The following is a 19119-nucleotide window of genomic DNA, read 5'->3' as shown; positions in this document are numbered from 1 at the left end:
GTATTGTCGGTAAATTTCTCAATGGTGTTTGAGCTGTGCCCAGCCACACAGTCATGTGTATACAGAGAGTAGAGCGGTGGGCTAAGCACACACCCCGAGGTGCGCCAGTGTTGATCGTCAGTGAAGAGGATATGTTATTGCCAATCTGCACAGACTATGTTCTTCTGGTTAGGAAGATGAGAATACAATTACAGAGGCCCAGGTTCTGCAACTTCTCAATTAGGATAGTGGGAATGATGGTATAAAATGCGGAGCTGTAGTCGATGAACAGCAGTCTGACGTAGATGCTTGTGTTGTCCAGGTGGTCTAAAACCGTGTGAAGAGCCGTGGGGATTGCGTCTGCCGTTGACCTATTGTGACGACAGGCAAATTGCAGTGGGTTCAGGTCCTTGCTGAGGCGGGAGTTCATTTCAGTCATAACCAACCTCCCAAAGCATTTCATCACTGTCGATGTAAGTGCTACCAGGCAATAGTCCTTAAGGCAGCCCACATTCTTCTTCTTTGGCGCTGGTATAATGGTAAACCAAGATGAAAGAAATATATCAATTCCAGAGCTCCACAGAAATATAGTGATAGTTAAAACATTAACAATAGTATAGCCTATCAGTACATTTCAGTGTATAACTGGTACAATAAAACATATAATAATTTAATAATATGACAAAGTATTACACGGTTGCACTCAATAATTATCATAAAATATAATTATCAAGCAAGTAAAGAAAAAGACACTAATCATGTATTTTACCAATTTAAAAGTAATTACCTACTTACCAAATGCCACCAATGAGAAGTTTCACAATAATTTCCACAAAGGGTCAGGTGTAATATGTGTTCGTGGGTCTGAAGCAACTCTTGTCCTGGTATCATCTGCTGATCTGATCTGTGGTACTGCAGCCATGTTGTGACATATGGCTCAGAATTCCACTGAACTAGAGGAGGTCTGTGTAGTTTAACAAACATAAGTGCTGATACATGATCTATAAGAGTCCTTGAGTGTGTTGTTATTATCAAGTTGATGTGACTGAATCCTCTCTCACACTCAGCAGTACTAATAGGAATAACTTGTGAACAGCTCAGTAATGGGCGTAAATCTTGGGGGATGCGGTGTCCACGATTCTCCACATAATCCCTGAAGGCATTTATTACAGAGGAAGAAGAAAGCTTAAATCTCTTACAGAGAGATGATATTGCAGCTTCTCCATAATTCTCCATCAGGCAGAAGGTACCAAAGCATCCGGGCTCACACGACAAGACTGCGTAACAGCTTCTTCCCCCAAGCCATCAGACTCCTCAATACCCAGAGTCTAGACTGACATTCACATCATTTATTATTATATTGTTATTTGTCCGCTACTGTGCCTATTGTCTTGTTTATAAATTATTGTACTGCCCTGCACTGTTTTTGCACACTTTATGTTGTCCTGTGCAGGGCTGTAGTCTAGTGCAGTTTTTTAATGTTGTTTTTATGTAGTCTAGGGTAGCCTTTGCTGTCTCACATTGTCTAGTGTAGTTTTGTGTTGTTTTACATAGCACCAGAATCCTGGAGAAACGTTGTCTCGTTTTTACTGTGTACTGTACCAGCAGTTTATGGTCGAAATGATGATAAAATACGACTTGACTTGGAAAAAAAAATTAAGCAGTATTTTAGCAGGCCAGTTATCTTTATCAAGGACACACATTTCATTTGGCTGGGAATTAATACATACTTTGAGGTTTAGAAGTTTGAGAACTTTTCAAGGATGTTGCCGTGAACATAAGGTGCTGCAGATTGTTTATAAGACGAGCAAGAAATTGTCGATAGTTAATGGAGACAATTTTGTTGTTGCTTGTTAAGGTAATTTCTCCAAACTTCCCCTTTTCAACTGCCTCTTGAGCTTCTAGAGTTCTTGTACCAGGTTGGTCTTTCAGTCCATGCAGTGATCTTCTGATCCATTGGGTCAGTTTGTCTGCATAAACAGTCGTAGTAGTGTGTTTCTGTAAACACTCTGACAGTAAACCAAGTTCATGCAATGTGTCATACGTTAGAGCTAAGTCCAATAGAAACTGTCCTGAAGAATCTTTTCAACAGACCTTCATAGGTTTTTCTCTCACTCCCAGATCCTGTTTCATTCTTCATTACTTTTTCAAAATGAAAACACAGTGCTTCATAATTTTGTCACACTGCTGAAACTGTTCGAAATGAGCTAGCCACACACCTGGTGCCCAGAACACGGCCTATTTCGCAAATTTGTAGTTCTCGTTGAGAGGCACATTCAGACAGTTCCTTTTGATTTAGAGGTGATCTACTGTAAACAGAGTAGAATTTGTTGATAAATGATTGAAAATGATTCATTCTATGAACTTCTCTCACTGAATCACTTACTGCAAGTTCTAATCTGTGATTAAGACCGTGCCAATTTGTCACATCAGGGTTATGTTCCTTGACAATTGTAGCAACACCAGATTTGACACCAGGCATTACATTCGCCCCATTACTAGCAAATGCTACAAGGTTCTGTTTCAAGTAAGAGTCATCAAACCCATGGTTCTTGAGACAATTCAAAAGATGCTTAACAATAGTTGCAGCTTTCTGATCAGGCAGTTCAATTAGATCTAAAAACATAAAATGGGGATCACCTTCCTTATCACGTTTCAAATAAACTATTTCGGTGGTCTTATTGCTCAGGCTTTTTGATTCATCAATGAGAACAGAAAATTTGCCATTTTTTCTGTTTGCTATGCTAGCAAATTTTCTTTTTTATATTAATGGCTGCTGTTGACGTCAGAAGTTTACATACACCATAGCCAAATACTCAGTTTTACACAATTCCTGACATTTAATCCAAGAAAACATTCCCAGTCTTAGGTCAGTTAGGATCAGTACTTTATTTTAAGAATGTGAAATGTCAGAATAATAGTAGAGGGTGTAAAAGAGGTTTACCAGGATATTGTCTAGATTAGAGGGCATGAGCTATAACGAGAGGTTGGACAAACTTGTGTTGTTTTCTCCAGAGCGGCGCAGGCTGGGCTGAGACTGGATGAACGTTTATAAGATTACGAGAGGAATAGATAGAGTGGACAGACAATATATTTTTCCTGGAGGTTGAAATGTCTAACACATTTAAGGTGAGAGGAGATGTGAGCGGCAAGTTTGTTTCTTTCCACAGAGTAGTGAGTAGCTGGAATGCTCTGCTTGGGTTGATGGGAGACCCCCACCAGTCACGTGATCCCATTTGCCCGTCGCATTTAACCACAGATGTAACAAGCCCTTTGTGCATGCTCACAGTCTCCGGGTGAGCCGTGTTTTCCTTTCCGCTCAGTGCTGGACTGGACTGGATCATCTGCAGGATTGGGAAAGTGTCTTCGCCTCCTGGGTCGGGGTGCCAGGGGTTGGGATCACTGTCTGTGGGCCAAAGATATCACTTTCCCATCGGTGCGTATTGAGACCGATCCCGAGCGGGGAGATCTGATGTTGGCGGTGAGCCCTGAACCGAAAGCCAATTACTCATTTAGTACCCAGTTATCTGGGCTCTTCAAAAAATGTGTCGACTTCACTTAATCTGCATTGAACGATCCAAACCAGGAGCCCAGGCTGCCTATTTCCGCAGAATTCCCGCCAACAGCTTCAGTGAGGCTGTGTGCCGCAGATCTGCCCCACCCTCCGCTTTGTGACGCAAATTCATATGGTGTGTCCTTCAGTCACCGGATGGGTGGTGATGCTTCCTCCATGTTGCGTTGGGGAAATCTGATGTTGGCCACCGAGTCCTGTTAACTTCCCCCAACTCGCCTCATTTCCTGAGGCTCCTCGCATTTGTCCTGAAGCTTTATGGATCTTGTGTCTTCTCCCCGACTAGAGTGGGTGAGAAAGGAGAACGTCCCAGGTTTTGGGGATCTTTGATTTCACTGCCTACTTTACCGAGGGACTGGGAAGTCTAGGGGGAGAGAATGGTTTCTGTGATGTGCTGATCTGTATCCAAAGTTCTCTGCTGTTCCTCGCAGTCACAGGCAGAGTAGTTACCATACAAAGTGTGAAGAGTCCGGGTGGGAAACTTTCTATGGTGTGTTGATAAAAATTTGGTGAGGGTCAAAGGGCATATGCCAAAATTCTTATTGTTTGTTCTAACTATGTCATTTTATGAGCTTTTATTATGTGCGATTAATTCAGTATCTGTGTATCAGTGATCGTCCTTGATCCCTTCTCCCACCTGGTTCCTTCTGCTCATCCCTGCCCATCTTGTTCAACCTCTGTTTAGTCTCCTGCCGCCCGCTTCAGTGGTATGCATCAACCATCTGGGTCAACCTCGGTCCACCCTGTATCCCACCACCTCAATGTTATATATCAGCAATCTTTCTTTTACCCTTTGTCTTCATTGTGAAGTGTTCTTTTGCACATTTGGCCTTGCTGAGTTATTTCCAGAATCGGTTTTGTTAGCTGGAATGCCAGAGGGTCATCAGGTACCAGTTCTGTTGTGCATTGGTGTGGAGATGCTAGTTATTGAACTGTGACTGGCTGACACACTGCAGCATTTTACTGGCAGCAAAGAGTACTGGGAGAGTTGGTTCTTCGGCTATAATCCTGTGATCTACATTCCAGGCATATGGAACTGTTGATGTTTTGGCTTTGACTTTGGTTAGTGCTTCTACAGATGGGGATGGATGGTCGTCCTTCTGCAATGAAGCAGAAATTTCGAGCAGCTGGAGGAGGGATGTATGGTTAAGTAAACCTACCGAATGCTGAAAAGCCTGGACACAGTGGATATGGAGAGGATGTCCCCATTAGACAGAGAGTCTGATCTGACAGCACAGTCTCAGAATAAAAATGTTTCCCTTTAAAACTGAGATGAGGAAAATTTTTTGGCCTAAAGATATCTGATCTGTGGAATTTGTTGCTGCAGAGGTTGGTTGAGGCTGATATTTGATTATATTTATAACAGAGATTAATATATTCATGATTGCTAAGTAGCTTCAGGGTTACAGGAGGAAGGCAGGAATATGGGGTTGGAATAAAACTCAGCCATGGTTGAGTGGTGGGGCAGACAAGATGGATTGAATCACCTAATTCTGTTCCTGTCTCTTATGTCTCACCATGTCTTATGCCATATCGTTTTGTGACGGGTGAGGGACAATAAAAGATTGTTCACTGAGATGATTATATTTGCCTTCAACGTTTAAATTTCAGTGAGTTTTGTTCTTAGTAACATGAAGCAGAAATGTTTGGTTCTCCTTTTTATTGTTAATGGGCTTCATTACCTTTCGTGTTACAGTTAGACCTGCGGTGAGAGATTCATTGGAAGAAAACCCCAACTGGAAGCAAACCACGACTCAAATGAGGGAACAACAACATCTGAACCAGCCCGAGGATTTTGAGCATTAACTGGAGAGAACCCATCTGATTTGGAGGATCCAGTGATTCACCAGGAGAAAGTTTGGTGAGTCTCATTTACTCAAACACTGGTCCTTTAGACATTACATACCTGTACAAAGGAAGGTAGGAAATAGTTGGAGTGAGACTGAATGTGCCCAGAAGAACCAGTTATGCCTCTGTCAGACCCAGTTACAATCACTCCAGGTCTGGTAATGTGTTTCCAGCAGCCCAGCCCTTTAAAACCACTCCCATTCTGTGGAAGTTGAATCCAGATAAAGTCACTCAGAGACTGTATAAGTACAAACTCGTTTTTCCAAGCACCTGGGGCTTACTCAGTTCGTCGCTCAAACAGGAACAGTCTATGACTGTACCTGCCCTATCCAGTAACTGACTAACAATTCCACTTACACCACAGGTATATCTGTCCAGATACCCCCCACACAAGACAGGCTGGAGCCAAAGTTATTTACTACATGACAGCCCCTAAAGACAAGTTACAAAATAGTCATAATGGCTTACACACACGGAACAGACTGAAGCTGTCCTATCTCTATGCATGAGTGCACAAGGAGATAAGCGTCCTGAAACCCCAGCTAGCTACCCTCAAGAAGAAATATGACTCAGCATAGCTCAGCACATCTGTTGATCATCAGCAGTTTCTTTCAGAAAACAAGCTGCTATTGTTTAACGAAGTGTTAACCCTTTTACATACTTTATCATTCCCACCTTTTCATCATTACATCATCAACAAAGCAGTAATCTTTTACAGAGAAAGTAACCGAGTACAGCATTGACTTATCAGTGGGTAAAAGCAGCAGACATCAGTAATGATAACAATGATATGTACGAGTATTCGGCCATAATGCAATATCTCACCCCACATATTACCGAACAGGCCTTCGAAGACCACCATTTCGACCCTTCGGTGAACCCGTGTAAATCCTGCCCTACTTCCTTGATGCTGTCAATCTCCTTGGCAGTGTGCTGGGAGAGGGATGTAATGTTAGTAGACTTATCAGGGATATAGGTTCAGCATTCTGTGTCAATAATAGCACAGGTTCCCCCTTTCTCAGCCAGGATAAAACCGAAAGCCATACGATTCTGTAGGACTGTTTGCCGGATTGCAGTCATTTCAGTGGATATTTCTGTTACTTGGGCCTTGCGTTTCTGTCAGGGCCCCTGCAGTATTGTGGCCAGCTCCTCAAGTGCTGTAGCCAAATTGATTCTCTCTCGTGAATTCCTGGCTACTCCATAGGAGAGAAAAGCGATCATCCAAAATCGCTCAGTCTCAGTTATTCCTCTCCGCTGTTGGGCACCTGCAAGTATGGCCAGGATGCATGTTTCCCAGTATAGGAAGTTCTGTTTGGTGGGGGCCCGAGATACCATCCCTCAAGACACTGACAGCCACAGTCATCTCTGACTGGACCACAGTTCCTCACCTCACTTCCCCGGGTGATATTTGAGAAAGCCCAGGCTGGGAGTTCCTCAGTCTGGTTGAGCGGGATTACTGACATTGGAATCATAGTTTTACCATGCTGGGGAATTTCGGTACAAACCCAGCAGGCCCCTACTTCTACCTGTTTGGCATAGGTGTGACAGAAAGGTGTTAACATGGGGATCCCCGGATTCTGGGGTGAGCCCTCTCAAAGATGTAAACACGAACACCACTATCAACCAATACATTTTCCTTTCGTCCAAGAGAGTCCTTCTACTCAGTTCCTTCAGTAACACGTTTGTTGTCTGTTTGATGTATCCACCGAGATTGCCCCTTCAGTTTCACAGCCGTGGGAGTGGTCAGTAACTCCTGATGTGGTCCTCTCCACCGAGGTCCGAGTTTCCCTCAATTCCAGTTCTTGATCAGGACAAAATTCCCAAGTTCTATGGTGGAATAGTCACTCCTCTCTGTGGGGTAGTTCTCTTCCTTGTAAGCCTGCCATACCTGCGAATGTAATGCTTGGAGAATTTTGGTTAGTTGGCCCGTAGTCATGTACAATTTCCGGAATATTATTTATGTACAACTCCAAATGCATAACGGGAATCTGTGTAAACGTTCGCACTTTTGTCTGTTGCAAGGATACAGGCACGAGTCGGAGCAAGCAGCTCAGCCTTCTGGGTGGAGACAGCTGCCTCAAAAGAGGCTTGCTCAACTATTTCACTGTCCGTCACTATCGCATAGCCAGAATATCGTGCTGGATTCACAAAGAGCTTCCATCCTCATAAAATATTGCCTCGGGATTGAGGGGATGTTGCGAAATGGGTGGGAGAGTCTGTCCTTCTCTCACGGTGATCCGGATAGGGAGCAGTTGGTGTGGCCGACTTCATGGCCTGAAATTGCCCAGAGATGGGGTATAACATCTTGGGTTCAGTCAATATTAAAAGTGTGCCTTACCAGATGTCCCGTCTTCACCTCAGACTCCTTCCAGTATCGGAGTTGGCCCGCGGCAGAGTCTTGCCAGTCTCCCTTGGTGCTGGGGACTTGTTTCGTCAGGGTGTAGGCAAGGAACTCCAGGTTCTTCCCTCGGAGAGGTCCCAGAGTGCTATCCTTGTCTGTGCAGAGAATCTTGACTTACAATGGTTAGAGCAAGTCTCTCCCTGCTAGATTACACCTCAGACTGGTGGTGACTGTAAATGAAACCACACACTGGGTCCCCCTGGAATTCCACCTTCAGTGGCTGGGTACGTGAATAAGTACGTTCTGTGCCTTCAAACCCAGACAGAGTGATTGTAGAATCTGATAGCTGGAATCCCTTTTCCAATACTATTTTCCGATACCTGATGGAGAGTGGTTGTGGTTACCCCCATATCAATCATAAACAGAATTGGAATTCCAGCAACTTGCAATATTACATTGGGCTTTTTCCGAGGAGTGGTACTCATGGTAGGAAGCATCCTTGCTTGTCAATTTCTATATGGATTGTTGTCCCCACCTGTCCCTTGGTAGGTTTTTGTTCCCATTTCTGATCCCCAGATATAGCTCACTCGCGTCCTTCACCCTGCTGAACATATTCACCTTTAATATTAGTGCCCTTCGGGGTTGATCAGGATTCGAAAGTCGGCTCGCAATAGTATGTCAAAGCTCGTCGCATTCGATTTTGTTCACTGTCAGGCCAATCCATATTATTTGTTTTAATCATGTTGGCTAACTTAGTTGGTAAGCATTGGAGCAGTAAGACATCAAACTGGGCAGACGGATTCCCATCATTAAAGGCTTGGTCTCCTGTGAAAGTGCCGTAGCAGGCCACAAATCGCTCCCAATAGTCTGGTCCCGATTCCCCAGGCTTAGCTTTGCATTCAAGTACTTTAGTGATGTTTACAGGTTGCCGGAGGGCCCTTTCCAAGGCTTGAATAATCCGGTCTGTCTGTTCATTCTCATTATGGTTTCCCACTGGTAACTCCTGATAGGTTTGGTATCTCAATTCTGCCTTTCATTTCCCCCTCCTCAGCTCAGAGAATCGTGCAGCAGAGACAGAATAAATCTTGCGGTGTCACTTTATACATTTGTGTAGTACTGTGGACATACTGAACAAACTGCACTGGTTTTTCTTTTCTATCTGGGGCCTGATTCATGATCATTATCATTTCTTAAGGCTTCCAGGGTGCATACAGAGGAATCACTGAGGGCTGTCCCTCCTCCTGCTCGTGGATTGGGCAGCATTTGGGTGGGCAATTGTCTTTGTGGAGCCATTAACTCTGGGGTTTTATTGGATTCTTCCCTCCCTGTCTCGGAATAATCCTCAGTATTCCCTGTGTGGATCTCTTTTACCCGAGCAGCCACCGTATCTGAGCACTGGGAGGATTGGGGTTCAGGAGCACTGGGTGCACTTGGACAGTGTGCAAAGGCTCTTGTGAGAAAATCCTTCATTACCCGTTAACAGGCCTACGAGATAGGTTGTGTGAGAGTGCAGATGAACCCAATCGAACCCAAAGGAGATCAAAGTTCTTAGTGCCAGTGATTTGCTAGCTGTAAGAATGAATACCTCTCTATATAAAATTCACTGTGCACATTTTGTCACTGGGTGGAAAAAATGCACAGTACAAGATTTTTGTGCACACTGGTCATTACCAATTAGAAGGGACATTGGTGGGAAGGTGGGGAGACCTCCAGTGTCCCTGATGCCCTCACCTGCAACAGGGGTTCCCAACCTTTTTTGCACCGCAGACTGGTTTATTATTGACAATACTCTTGTGGACCGGCCGACTGGGGGTGGGGCGGGGTAGAGTTACGAAGGGACAAGGATAGCAGTCAAATAAGTTGTGTTTACTCTGAGAAAGACTACAATGACCATGAAGCCTTGCACGGGCACTTGTGTGTGCATGCGTGTACGTACCGATTTTTTTTCTACAAATTGTTTTTGGCTATTCTGTTCAGTGAAACTACGCTGTACATACATTATTTCTACTTTACATAGGCTGGGTATTTATCGTATCATTCCAGCTTTTACTTTATATTACTGTTATATAGTGATAAGTCAATTATAAGTCACTTGTAAGTCATCATAACATTTTAAGTAACGTTTGGATATTAAACACACAGCACATATTTTCCCCGTATGAACATATAAAATCATTGCAACACACCAATATCGCTGAATCAATGGGAGCCCTGGGCTTGTTTCCCTGCAACAAGACGGTGCCATTGAGGGGTGATGGGAGACAGTGATACTCGAAGGGAGTTCCTTATGTCCAGTCTATTCCACAATTTAGTTTTCATTGCATTCATTGCAGAAAACCCCGCTTTGCAGAGATATGTTGGAAATGGAATCAACGTTTTTCGTGCTTTCGTGGCTATCCCAAGATATTCAGCCTTGACTTTGATCCGGAATGCCGGCAGAGATGTTATGTCAAACGTACTTTTCAGCCCACCGTCATTTGCAAGCTCGAGGAGTCGATCTTCTTCCCGTGCTGACATGGATGACGTGTGCGGTTTGACCTCTCATGCGTTCAAGTTCAGCAGAGCAGTGGGCATGATAGAGAATGAGGAAGGGTGCAGCTGACTCATATTGCCAAATCATATCGTTGCCTCGCGGCCCGGTACCGGTCCATGGCCCGGTGGCTGGGGACCACTGACCTACAAGATGTGCATCCAGCTGCAGCTTGTAACCCTGCACTTTAAGGAGTTGGAACTTGAGATGGATGAATTCCGGATCATCCAGGAGTTGGAGGGGTTGATAGATATAACATGAAGAGAGGTGAGTTACACCCAAGGTGCAGGACACAGGAAACTGGGTGAGAGTCAGGAAGGGGAATGAGGTTAAATAGCCATCGCAGAGTACTCTTGATGCTATCCTGCATAACAACAGGTGGGCCACTTTAGAAACTGCTCGGGGTCGGGAAATTACCTGGCAGAGGAAAGTCAAAGCGGTGACAAGGGATTTGTTAGTTCAGGAATTTAAACTAGCAGAGGTCTAATATTCTAGTGGTAAGTTTGGCTTGTGCGAGTGTGGGGAGTCGGGGGTGTTGGTTAAACACAGTTGGAAAGAAACTGTTCCCAAATCTGGCCGTACGAGTCTTCAAGCTCCTGAACCTTCTCCTGGAGGGAAGAGGGACGAAAAGTGTGTTGGCTGGGTGGGTCGTGTCCTTGATTATCCTGGCAGCACTGCTCCGACAGTGTGCGGTGTAAAGTGAGTCCAAGGACGGAAGATTGGTTTGTGTGATGCGCTGCGCCGTGTTCACGATCTTCTGCAGCTTCTTCCGGTCTTATGGATGTTATGTTGACTTGTAGAAGACATTGGTGAGGCCTAATTTGGAGTCTTGTTTGCAGTTGTGGTCACCTACCTACAGGAAAGATGTAAAAGAGGTTGAAAGAGTTCAGAAAAAATTCACAAGGATGTTGCCAGGTCTGGAGGACTTGGATTATTGGGAAAGATTGAACAGATCAGGACTTTATTGCTTGGAATGTGGAAGATTGAGGGGAGATTTGATTGTGACAGAGGTGCATAGATAGGGTAAATGCAAGCTGGCTTTCTCCACTGGGATTGGGTGGGGCTACAACCAGAAGCCATGGGTCAAAGGTGAAAGGGTAGGGGAACATGAGGGGAAACGTCTTCACACAGACCGTCATGCAGGTGTGGAATGAGCAGCCAGCACGCCCGGTGCCTGCAAGCTCAAGTTGAACATTTCAGAGGTTTGTACAGGTACCTGGATGGTAGGGGTATGGCAGTAGAAAGTTTAAGTAGCTTGGCACCAACTAGATGGGCCAAAGGGCCTGTTTCTGTATTGTATTATTCTATGACTGTGACAAGAACCTGAAATAATACAAAAACTCACTTTAAGTCCTTTTACTAGCTGTGCGGACCAACCATTCATCTCAGCAGGAATTGTTTATATGGTGTTAAAACTGTGGCAGTTAATAATACATAAAAGAAAAGTTAATAATACATAAAAGAAAATTCCAGCTGCACTTTAACAAAGGCTATTCGTGTGAGAGTGTTTCAGTTACTGTGGGGCCAGGCACCCATGCAGCTCAGTGGGAAGAGGGAATAATACCAATGGAGAGAGTCAAACTGAGCCAGGTCACAGATTGGGGATGGTAGAAACATAGAAAAGAAAACTACCCCATAACACGGGCTCTCTGGCCCACAAAGCTGTGCCGAATATGTCCATACCTGAGAAATTACCTCTAATTTTCTGAGCTCCATATACCTGTCCAGGGGTCTCTTAAAAGGCCCTATTGTATCCACCTCTGCCACCGTTGCCAGCAGCCCATTCCACACACTCAGCACTCTCTGCGTAACAAAACTTACCCCTCACATCTCCTCTGAACCCATTCTCATAGAGACAGGAAGAACATCAGAGAATTTGATGGTCATTCCAGATACCATCACTGTGCGCAGTTAGAAGATGATTTCTTGCTCTAACTTGGGTTGAACTTCACTGTAACAGCGTGATGCCAGATCACACCTTGACAGCTCAAGTGATCTCATCTGAAATGTTGTCCTGCACCCATTGATGGATTTTGTAAATCTTTTTACAGGTTAAAAATGACAGGGAATTTGTCTACGGGAATCTTGAACACAACACGCTAGTTTTGCTGTCTCTGTCCAGATATTTAAGAAGTGGAGCAAGGGATTCACTCGATCATCTGACTGACTGGCACGCTCGTCATTTTACACAGGGGTGAACCCATTCACCTGCTCAGACAGTGGGAATGGATTCAGTCAGTAATCTCAACTGAAGGTACATCAGCAAGTTCACACTGTGCAACTCCATTCCCTGTTAGTGTTTGCTCTTTTGTTTGCCCTCTCTTTGGCTTTTATGTTGGCTTTGGCTTCTCATTTCAGCCACGGTTGTGTCCTCCTGCCTTTCCAATGCTTCCATTTCTTTGGGATGTATCAATCACTCAGCTCCTGAATTGCTCCCAGAAACTCCAGCCATTGCTGCTCAGTTGTCACTCCGACCTTTTCCTTTCCAAACAAGTTTGGCCAGCTTCTCCGTCATGGAAACATGGAGAAGTTCAGTTCTGAAACAGGCTATTTGGCCCATCTATTCAATGCCAAAAAAACATTTAAGCTGTCCAATGCAACCACCTGCACTGGGACCATTGCCCTCCATACCCCTACCATCCAGGCTTCCATCCAAACCTCTTCGAAATGGTGAAACCGAGCTCATATTCACCACTTGTGCTGGCATTTCATTCCACACGCTCACGACCATTTCAGTAAAGAGATTTTCAAAATGTTCCCGTTAAATTTTCACCCATGGCCTCCAGTTGTCATCCCACCCAACCTCAGTGGAAAGAGCTGCTTGCATTTACCCTATCTATACCCTTATAATTTTGTATACTTCGAACAAATCTTCAATATATAATTTCCTTGTTTATGTTTAGAGCCTTTTTTAGGGGTATAGGATGATGAGGGGCATTGATTGTGTGGATAGCCAGAGGTTTTCTGCCAGGGCTGAAATGGCTAACACAAGGGGGCAGAGTTTTAAGGTAATTGGAAATAGATACCGAGGGGATGTCAGGGGTAAGTTTTTTACACAGCGAGTGGTGGGTGCGTGGAATGCACTGCCAGCTATTTGTGTGAGAGTGTTTCAGTTACTGTGGGGCCAGGCACCCATGCAGCTCAGTGGGAACAGGGAATAATACCAATGGAGAGAGTCAGACTGAGCAGGTCACAGATTGGAGATGGCAGAAATTCCCCATTCTTATTGAGACAGGAAGAGCATCAGAGAGTTTGATGGTCATTCCAGATACCAGCACTGTGACCAGTGAGAAGATGATTTCTCTCTCCAGCTTGGGTTGAACTTCACAGTAACAGTGTGATGCCAGATCACACCTTGACAACTCAATTCATCTCTTCTGAAACGTTGTCGTACACCCATTGATGGAGTTTGTAAATATTTTTACAGGTTAAACACGACAAGGAATTTGTCTGCAGCAATCTTGAGCACAACACGCCAGTTTTGCTGTCTCTGTCCAGATACTTAAGAAGAGGAGCAAGGGATTCACTCTATCATCCTTCCTGCTCAGACTGTGGGGAGGGATTCACTCGATCATCTGACTGACTGGCATGCCCGTCATTTTACACGGGGAGAGGCCATTCATCTGCTCAGACTGTGGGAATGGATTCAGTCGGTCATCTCAACTGAAGGTACATTAGCAAGTTCACACTGGGACGAGGCCCTTCACCTGTTCTGTGTGTGAGAAGGGATTCAGTCGGTCTTCCCACCTGTGGACACACCAGTCAGTTCACACTGGGCAGATGTTGGTAATCTGCTGAATTTGTGGGGAAGGATTCACTAGGTCATCTGACCTAATGGCTCACCAGCGAGTTCACACTGGAGAGCAGCTGTTCACCTGCTCAGACTGTGGGAAGGGATTCACTCGGTCATCCGCCCTACTGAGACACCAGTCAGTTCACACCGGGGAGCGGCCGTTCACCTGCCCGGACTGTGGGAAGGGATTTACTTGCTCATCTAAACTGAAGCTACATCAGAGAGTTCACACTGGAGAGAGGCCATTCACTTGCTCAGACTGTGGGAAGGGATTCAGTTCGTCATCTCAACTGAAGATACATCAGCGATTTCACACTGGGGAGCGGCCGTTCACCTGCTCGGACTGTGGGAAGGGATTCACTTCGTCATCTGAACTGAAGGGACATCAGCGATTTCACACCAGTGAGAAGCCGTTCACCTGCTCAGACTGTGGGAAGGGATTCACTCGGTCATCCGACCTACTGGTACACACGTCAGTTCATACTGGGGAGAGGCCGTTCAAATGCTCAGACTGTGGGAAGGGATTCACTCAGTCATCTAAACTGAAGGTACATCAGAGAGTTCACACTGGGGAGAGGCCATTCACCTGCTCAGTGTGTGGGAAGGGGTTCACTTGGTCATCCAACCTAAAGGCACACCAGCGAGTTCACACAGGGGAGCTGCCGTTCACCTGCTTGGACTGTGGGAAGGGATTCACTTACTCATCTCATCTGAAGGGACATCAGCAAGTTCACACTGGGGAGAGGCCGTTCACCTGCTCAGACTGTGGGAAGGGATTCAGTCGGTCATCCCACCTACTTGTACACAAGTTAGTTCACACTGGGGAGAGGCCGTTCACCTGCTCAGTGTGTGGGAAGGGATTCACTCAGTCATCTCAACTGAAGGGACACCAGTCAGTTCACACTGGGGAGAGGCCATTCACCTGCTCAGAATGTGGGAAGGGATTCACTCGGTCATTCCACCTACTGAGACACCAGCGACTTCACACTGGGGAGAGGCCGTTCACCTGTTCAGACATTGGGAAGAGATTCTCTCAACCAAATCAACCAAATGTGCATCACTGAGTTCACACTGGGGAGAGGCCGTTCCCCTGCTGTGAATGTGGGAAGCGATTCACTCAGTCATCTAACCTTATGTAACTCTCGCTTCAGCTAGCAGATTAATATAGGGGGTGATAGCCCCCCTGCCCGGCCAAACTTAAGAAATCTCGTTTGGGTGGATGCTGCGTGATGTGTCCCCTGTTACAAATCAGTACCCGGAAATAATAAACAGTAGACAATATCTGATTAAACGATTGAGCTTTATAATTCTTACTTTGACTGAGGCTGAGGAACTGGTGTAGGGGGCAGGGTTTCAGATTTCAGGATCATTGGGATCTCTTCTGGGGCAGGTGGGACCTGTACAAGAGAGACGGGTTACACCTGAACTACAAGGGGACCGGTATCCTTGCGGGGAGGTTTGTTAGTGCTATTGGGGAGGGTTTAAGCTAGGTTTGCAGGGGGATGGGAACCAGAGTGCCAGAGCAGATAGTGGAGCGGGGGTGAAAATAAATGATGTTAAAAGCTCGTGCAAAGCCACAATTAGAAGGGTTGTGAATAGTGGAAATAATCTCCTGAGGTGTGTCTATTTCAATGCAAGGAGTATTGTGTGGAAGGCAGACGAGCTGAGGGCGTGGATTGACACATGGAATGACGACATTATAGCCATTAGTGAAACTTGGCTGCAGGAGGGTCAGGACTGGCAGCTTAATGTTCCAGGGTTCTGATGTTTCAGACGTGATAGAGGCAGAGGAATGAAAGGTGGTGGGGGGTGCAGGTGGTAGCATTGCTAGTCAGGAAAATGTTACAGCAGTGCTCAGGCAGGACAGATTAGAGGGCTTGTCTATTGAGGCCATATGGGTGGAGCTGGGAAACAAGAAAGGTATGGCCACATAAATGGGGTTGTATTATAGACCACCCAGTAGTCAACGAGAATTGGAGGAGCATATCTGCAGAGAGGTAGACAACTGCAGGAAGCAAAAGTTAGTGATAGTAGGGGATTTTAATTTTCCACATACTGATTGGGTCTCCCATACTGTTAAATGTCTAGACAGGTTAGAGCTTGTAATATGTGTTCTGGAAAGTTTTCTAAATCAATATATGGAGGTACCAACTAGAGAGGATGCAATATTAGATCTCCCATTCGGAAATGAGTTAGGACTGGCGACGGAAGTGTGTAGGGGAGCACTTTGGTTCCAGTGATCATAACGCCAGTAGTTTCAACTTGATCATGGATAACGATAGATCTGGTACTCGGTTTGAGGTTCTAAACTGGAAAAAGGCGAAATTTGAAGAAATGAGAAAGGATCCAAAAAGCATGGATTGGGACAGTTTGTTCTCTGGCAAGGGTGTGATTGGTAAGTGGGAAGCCTTCAAAGGAGAAAGTTTTGAGAGTGCAGAGTTTGTATGATCCTGTCAGGATTAAAGTCAAAGTGAATAGGAATAAGGAACCTTGGTTCTCAAGGGATGTTGGAGCTCTGATAAAGAAGAAGAGAGAGTTGTATGACATGTATAGGAAACAGGGAGCAAATAAGGTGCTAGAGGAGTATAAAAAGTGCGAAAAAAAACTTAAGAAAGAAATCAGGAGGGCTAAAAGAAGACATGAGGTTGCCTTGGCAGTCAAGGTGAAGGATAATCCAAAGAGCTTTTACAGGTATATTAAGAGTGAAAGGATTGTAAGGGATAAAATTGGTCCTCTTGAAGATCAGAGTGGTCGGCTATGTGTGAAGCCAAAAGAAATGGGGGAGATCTTAAATGGGTTTTTTACGTCTGTATTTACTAAGGAAACTTGCATGAAGTCTATGGAATTAAGGGAAACAGGTAGTGAGATCATGGAAACTGTACAGATTGAAAAGGAGGAGGTGCTTGCTATCTTGAGGCAAATTAGAGTGGATAAATCCCCAGAACCTGACAGGGTATTCCCTCGGATCTTGAAGGAGACTAGTGTTGAAATTGCAGGGGCCCTGGCAGATATATTTAAAATGTCGGTATCTACGGGTGAGGTGCTGGAGGATTGGAGGATGGCTCATGTTGTTCCGTTGTTTAAAAAAGGATCTAAAAGTAATCTGGAAAATTATAGGCCGGTAAGTTTGACGTCGGTAGTAGGTAAGTTATTGGAAGGAGTACTAAAAGATAGGATCTACAAGTATTTGGATACACAGGGGCATAATATGGAGAGTCAACATGGCTTTGTGCGTGGTAGGTCATGTTTAACCAATCTGTTTTTCGAGGAGGTTACCAGGAAAGTGGATGAAGGGAAGGCAGTGGATATTGTCTACATGGACTTCAGTAAGGCCTTTGACGAGGTCCCACATGGGAGGTTAGTTAGGAAAATTCAGTCGCTTGGTATACATGGAGAGGTGGTAAATTAGATTAAACATTGGCTCAATGGAAGAAGCCAGAGTGTGGTAGTAGAGGATTGCTTCTCTGAGTGGTGGCCTGTGACTAGTGGTGTGCCACAGGGATCAGTGCTGGGTCCATTGTTATTTGTCATCTATATCAATGATCTGGATGATAATGTGGTAAATTGGTCCGGGTGCAGGTCAGTGGGACTAGGCAGAAAAGTGGTTCAGCAGAGCCAAGAAGGGCATTCTGTGTGGTAGTGTTCTGTGGTTCTATATGGTTAGTGAAGTAAACAAAAAGAAAAGGGCCCACTCTCTCCATTCGCATCTTCTCATTTCTCCCCAACAAAAGAACACGAAAATCCCTCTTCCAGACTCACAAGAAAGAACATTTCTCTCACTGGATGACCTCGCACTCCAAAACCCTGTTATCTCCAGTCATAACCTAAACATTGCTGCTACAGAGAAACCATTACCTCAGCAGTGAAACACTGCACAGAGGCCGTTACATTAGCAGTGAAACCTTACAGCGTGTTACACTTGTGACATACTGCTGGGTTCACACTGGGGAGAAAGTTTCAATAAGCTGCATGCTGGATATTTGTCCATCACCGTGCTGAATGCAATTTCGAGAGTGACTGTCAGTGCTGAACTCTGCAATTATTGCTGCTGCTCACCACACCCAGTTCTGCACCCTGGTCACTGGGCATGGGAGGAGTTTCTTCTGCTGCATATTCACCTTTAATGGGGCTGGAGTTTAATATTCTGGATCTGAGACAAATAAATCAGTTCTATTTTAAACTCTGTCTCCGGTACTTAGTGAATTTATAACACACCTAGTGTACAGTAGAGAGTCAACTCAGGCCGGCTGGACCCTGCCAGTGATTCAGTGCCACAACAGTCCTTTGAAATCCTGCACTGTTGTTCATCTCTCACTCTCCCTGTGGTGATGGGTTCCAAACAGTCACCACTCTGTGGGTGAAGAGGTTTTGCTTGAATTCTCTGCAGACTGAAGTCGTCGAGCTGACTGCAGCTCTGTCTGAGATGTTCTTCGCCCCTCTAATCTCTGGGCTGAGGAAGAATGACATTGGTAGTTAACCTCCTTATTCGGGGCTCATTTCCACATTATGGGTCACTTTCCCTGCTTGTATAGGGTTGTTAGAAAACACCACTGTCCTCTAAAGACTGAAAGCAGAATGGGAAACTATCAGTTGGATGTTCAACGGAGCAGAGTCAGAAACCAGAGGCGGGTCTGCACAGGGCAGAGTTTGGGGCTCTGGACGATGGTCAGGGTAAGAATGTATGATGAGGAGAAGGGAATCAGCAGCGGGGCGTGGCAACGAATGACAGAGTAGCAACATTTGGAAGCTGATTGACAGGGAATATAATTCGGTTGTCTGACTGATGACACAAGCAATGCCCGTGGTGAGGTGCTCCACTTCGAGGAACATGTGTGTGTTGGGAATAGTTTTATCTATTGAGGGAGTTGTTCCTGCTTGTTTATCCTGTAATATTATATCCAGATGGTTATTTGAGATTGTCCTGTCTGTAATAATTTATTGATTATCATATGAAATGTGAGATTCTGTCCCGAACTGGACTAGGTTTGAATTTATGGTGCCTTAATGAAGTTATGGTGGTCATTCATGAGTTTTTATTTTAAAGCAAGATTTTGGTG

The 19119-nt window shown here is 45.0% G+C and overlaps 1 protein-coding gene across 1 annotated transcript in view; it reads left to right on the top strand.

Moving 5' to 3' along the window:
* The window catches only part of LOC140207907 (uncharacterized), a 36755-nt gene extending 18663 nt beyond the window's left edge, over positions 1-18092 (top strand). Inside the window, exons 5-6 of the mRNA XM_072276450.1 lie at positions 3303-3460; positions 14086-18092. Of these exons, the coding sequence (XP_072132551.1) occupies positions 3303-3460; positions 14086-15126 (1199 nt within the window). The 3' untranslated portion in view covers positions 15127-18092. The remainder of the gene's footprint in view (positions 1-3302; positions 3461-14085) is intronic.
* The last annotated feature ends 1027 nt before the right edge of the window (positions 18093-19119 follow it).

This window comes from Mobula birostris, chromosome 13 (genome assembly GCF_030028105.1).
Source record: "Mobula birostris isolate sMobBir1 chromosome 13, sMobBir1.hap1, whole genome shotgun sequence".
In the NCBI taxonomy this organism is placed as follows: domain Eukaryota; kingdom Metazoa; phylum Chordata; class Chondrichthyes; order Myliobatiformes; family Myliobatidae; genus Mobula; species Mobula birostris.
The sequence above is the reverse complement of the archived record's forward strand: the minus strand, read 5'-3'. Positions and strand labels throughout refer to the sequence as shown.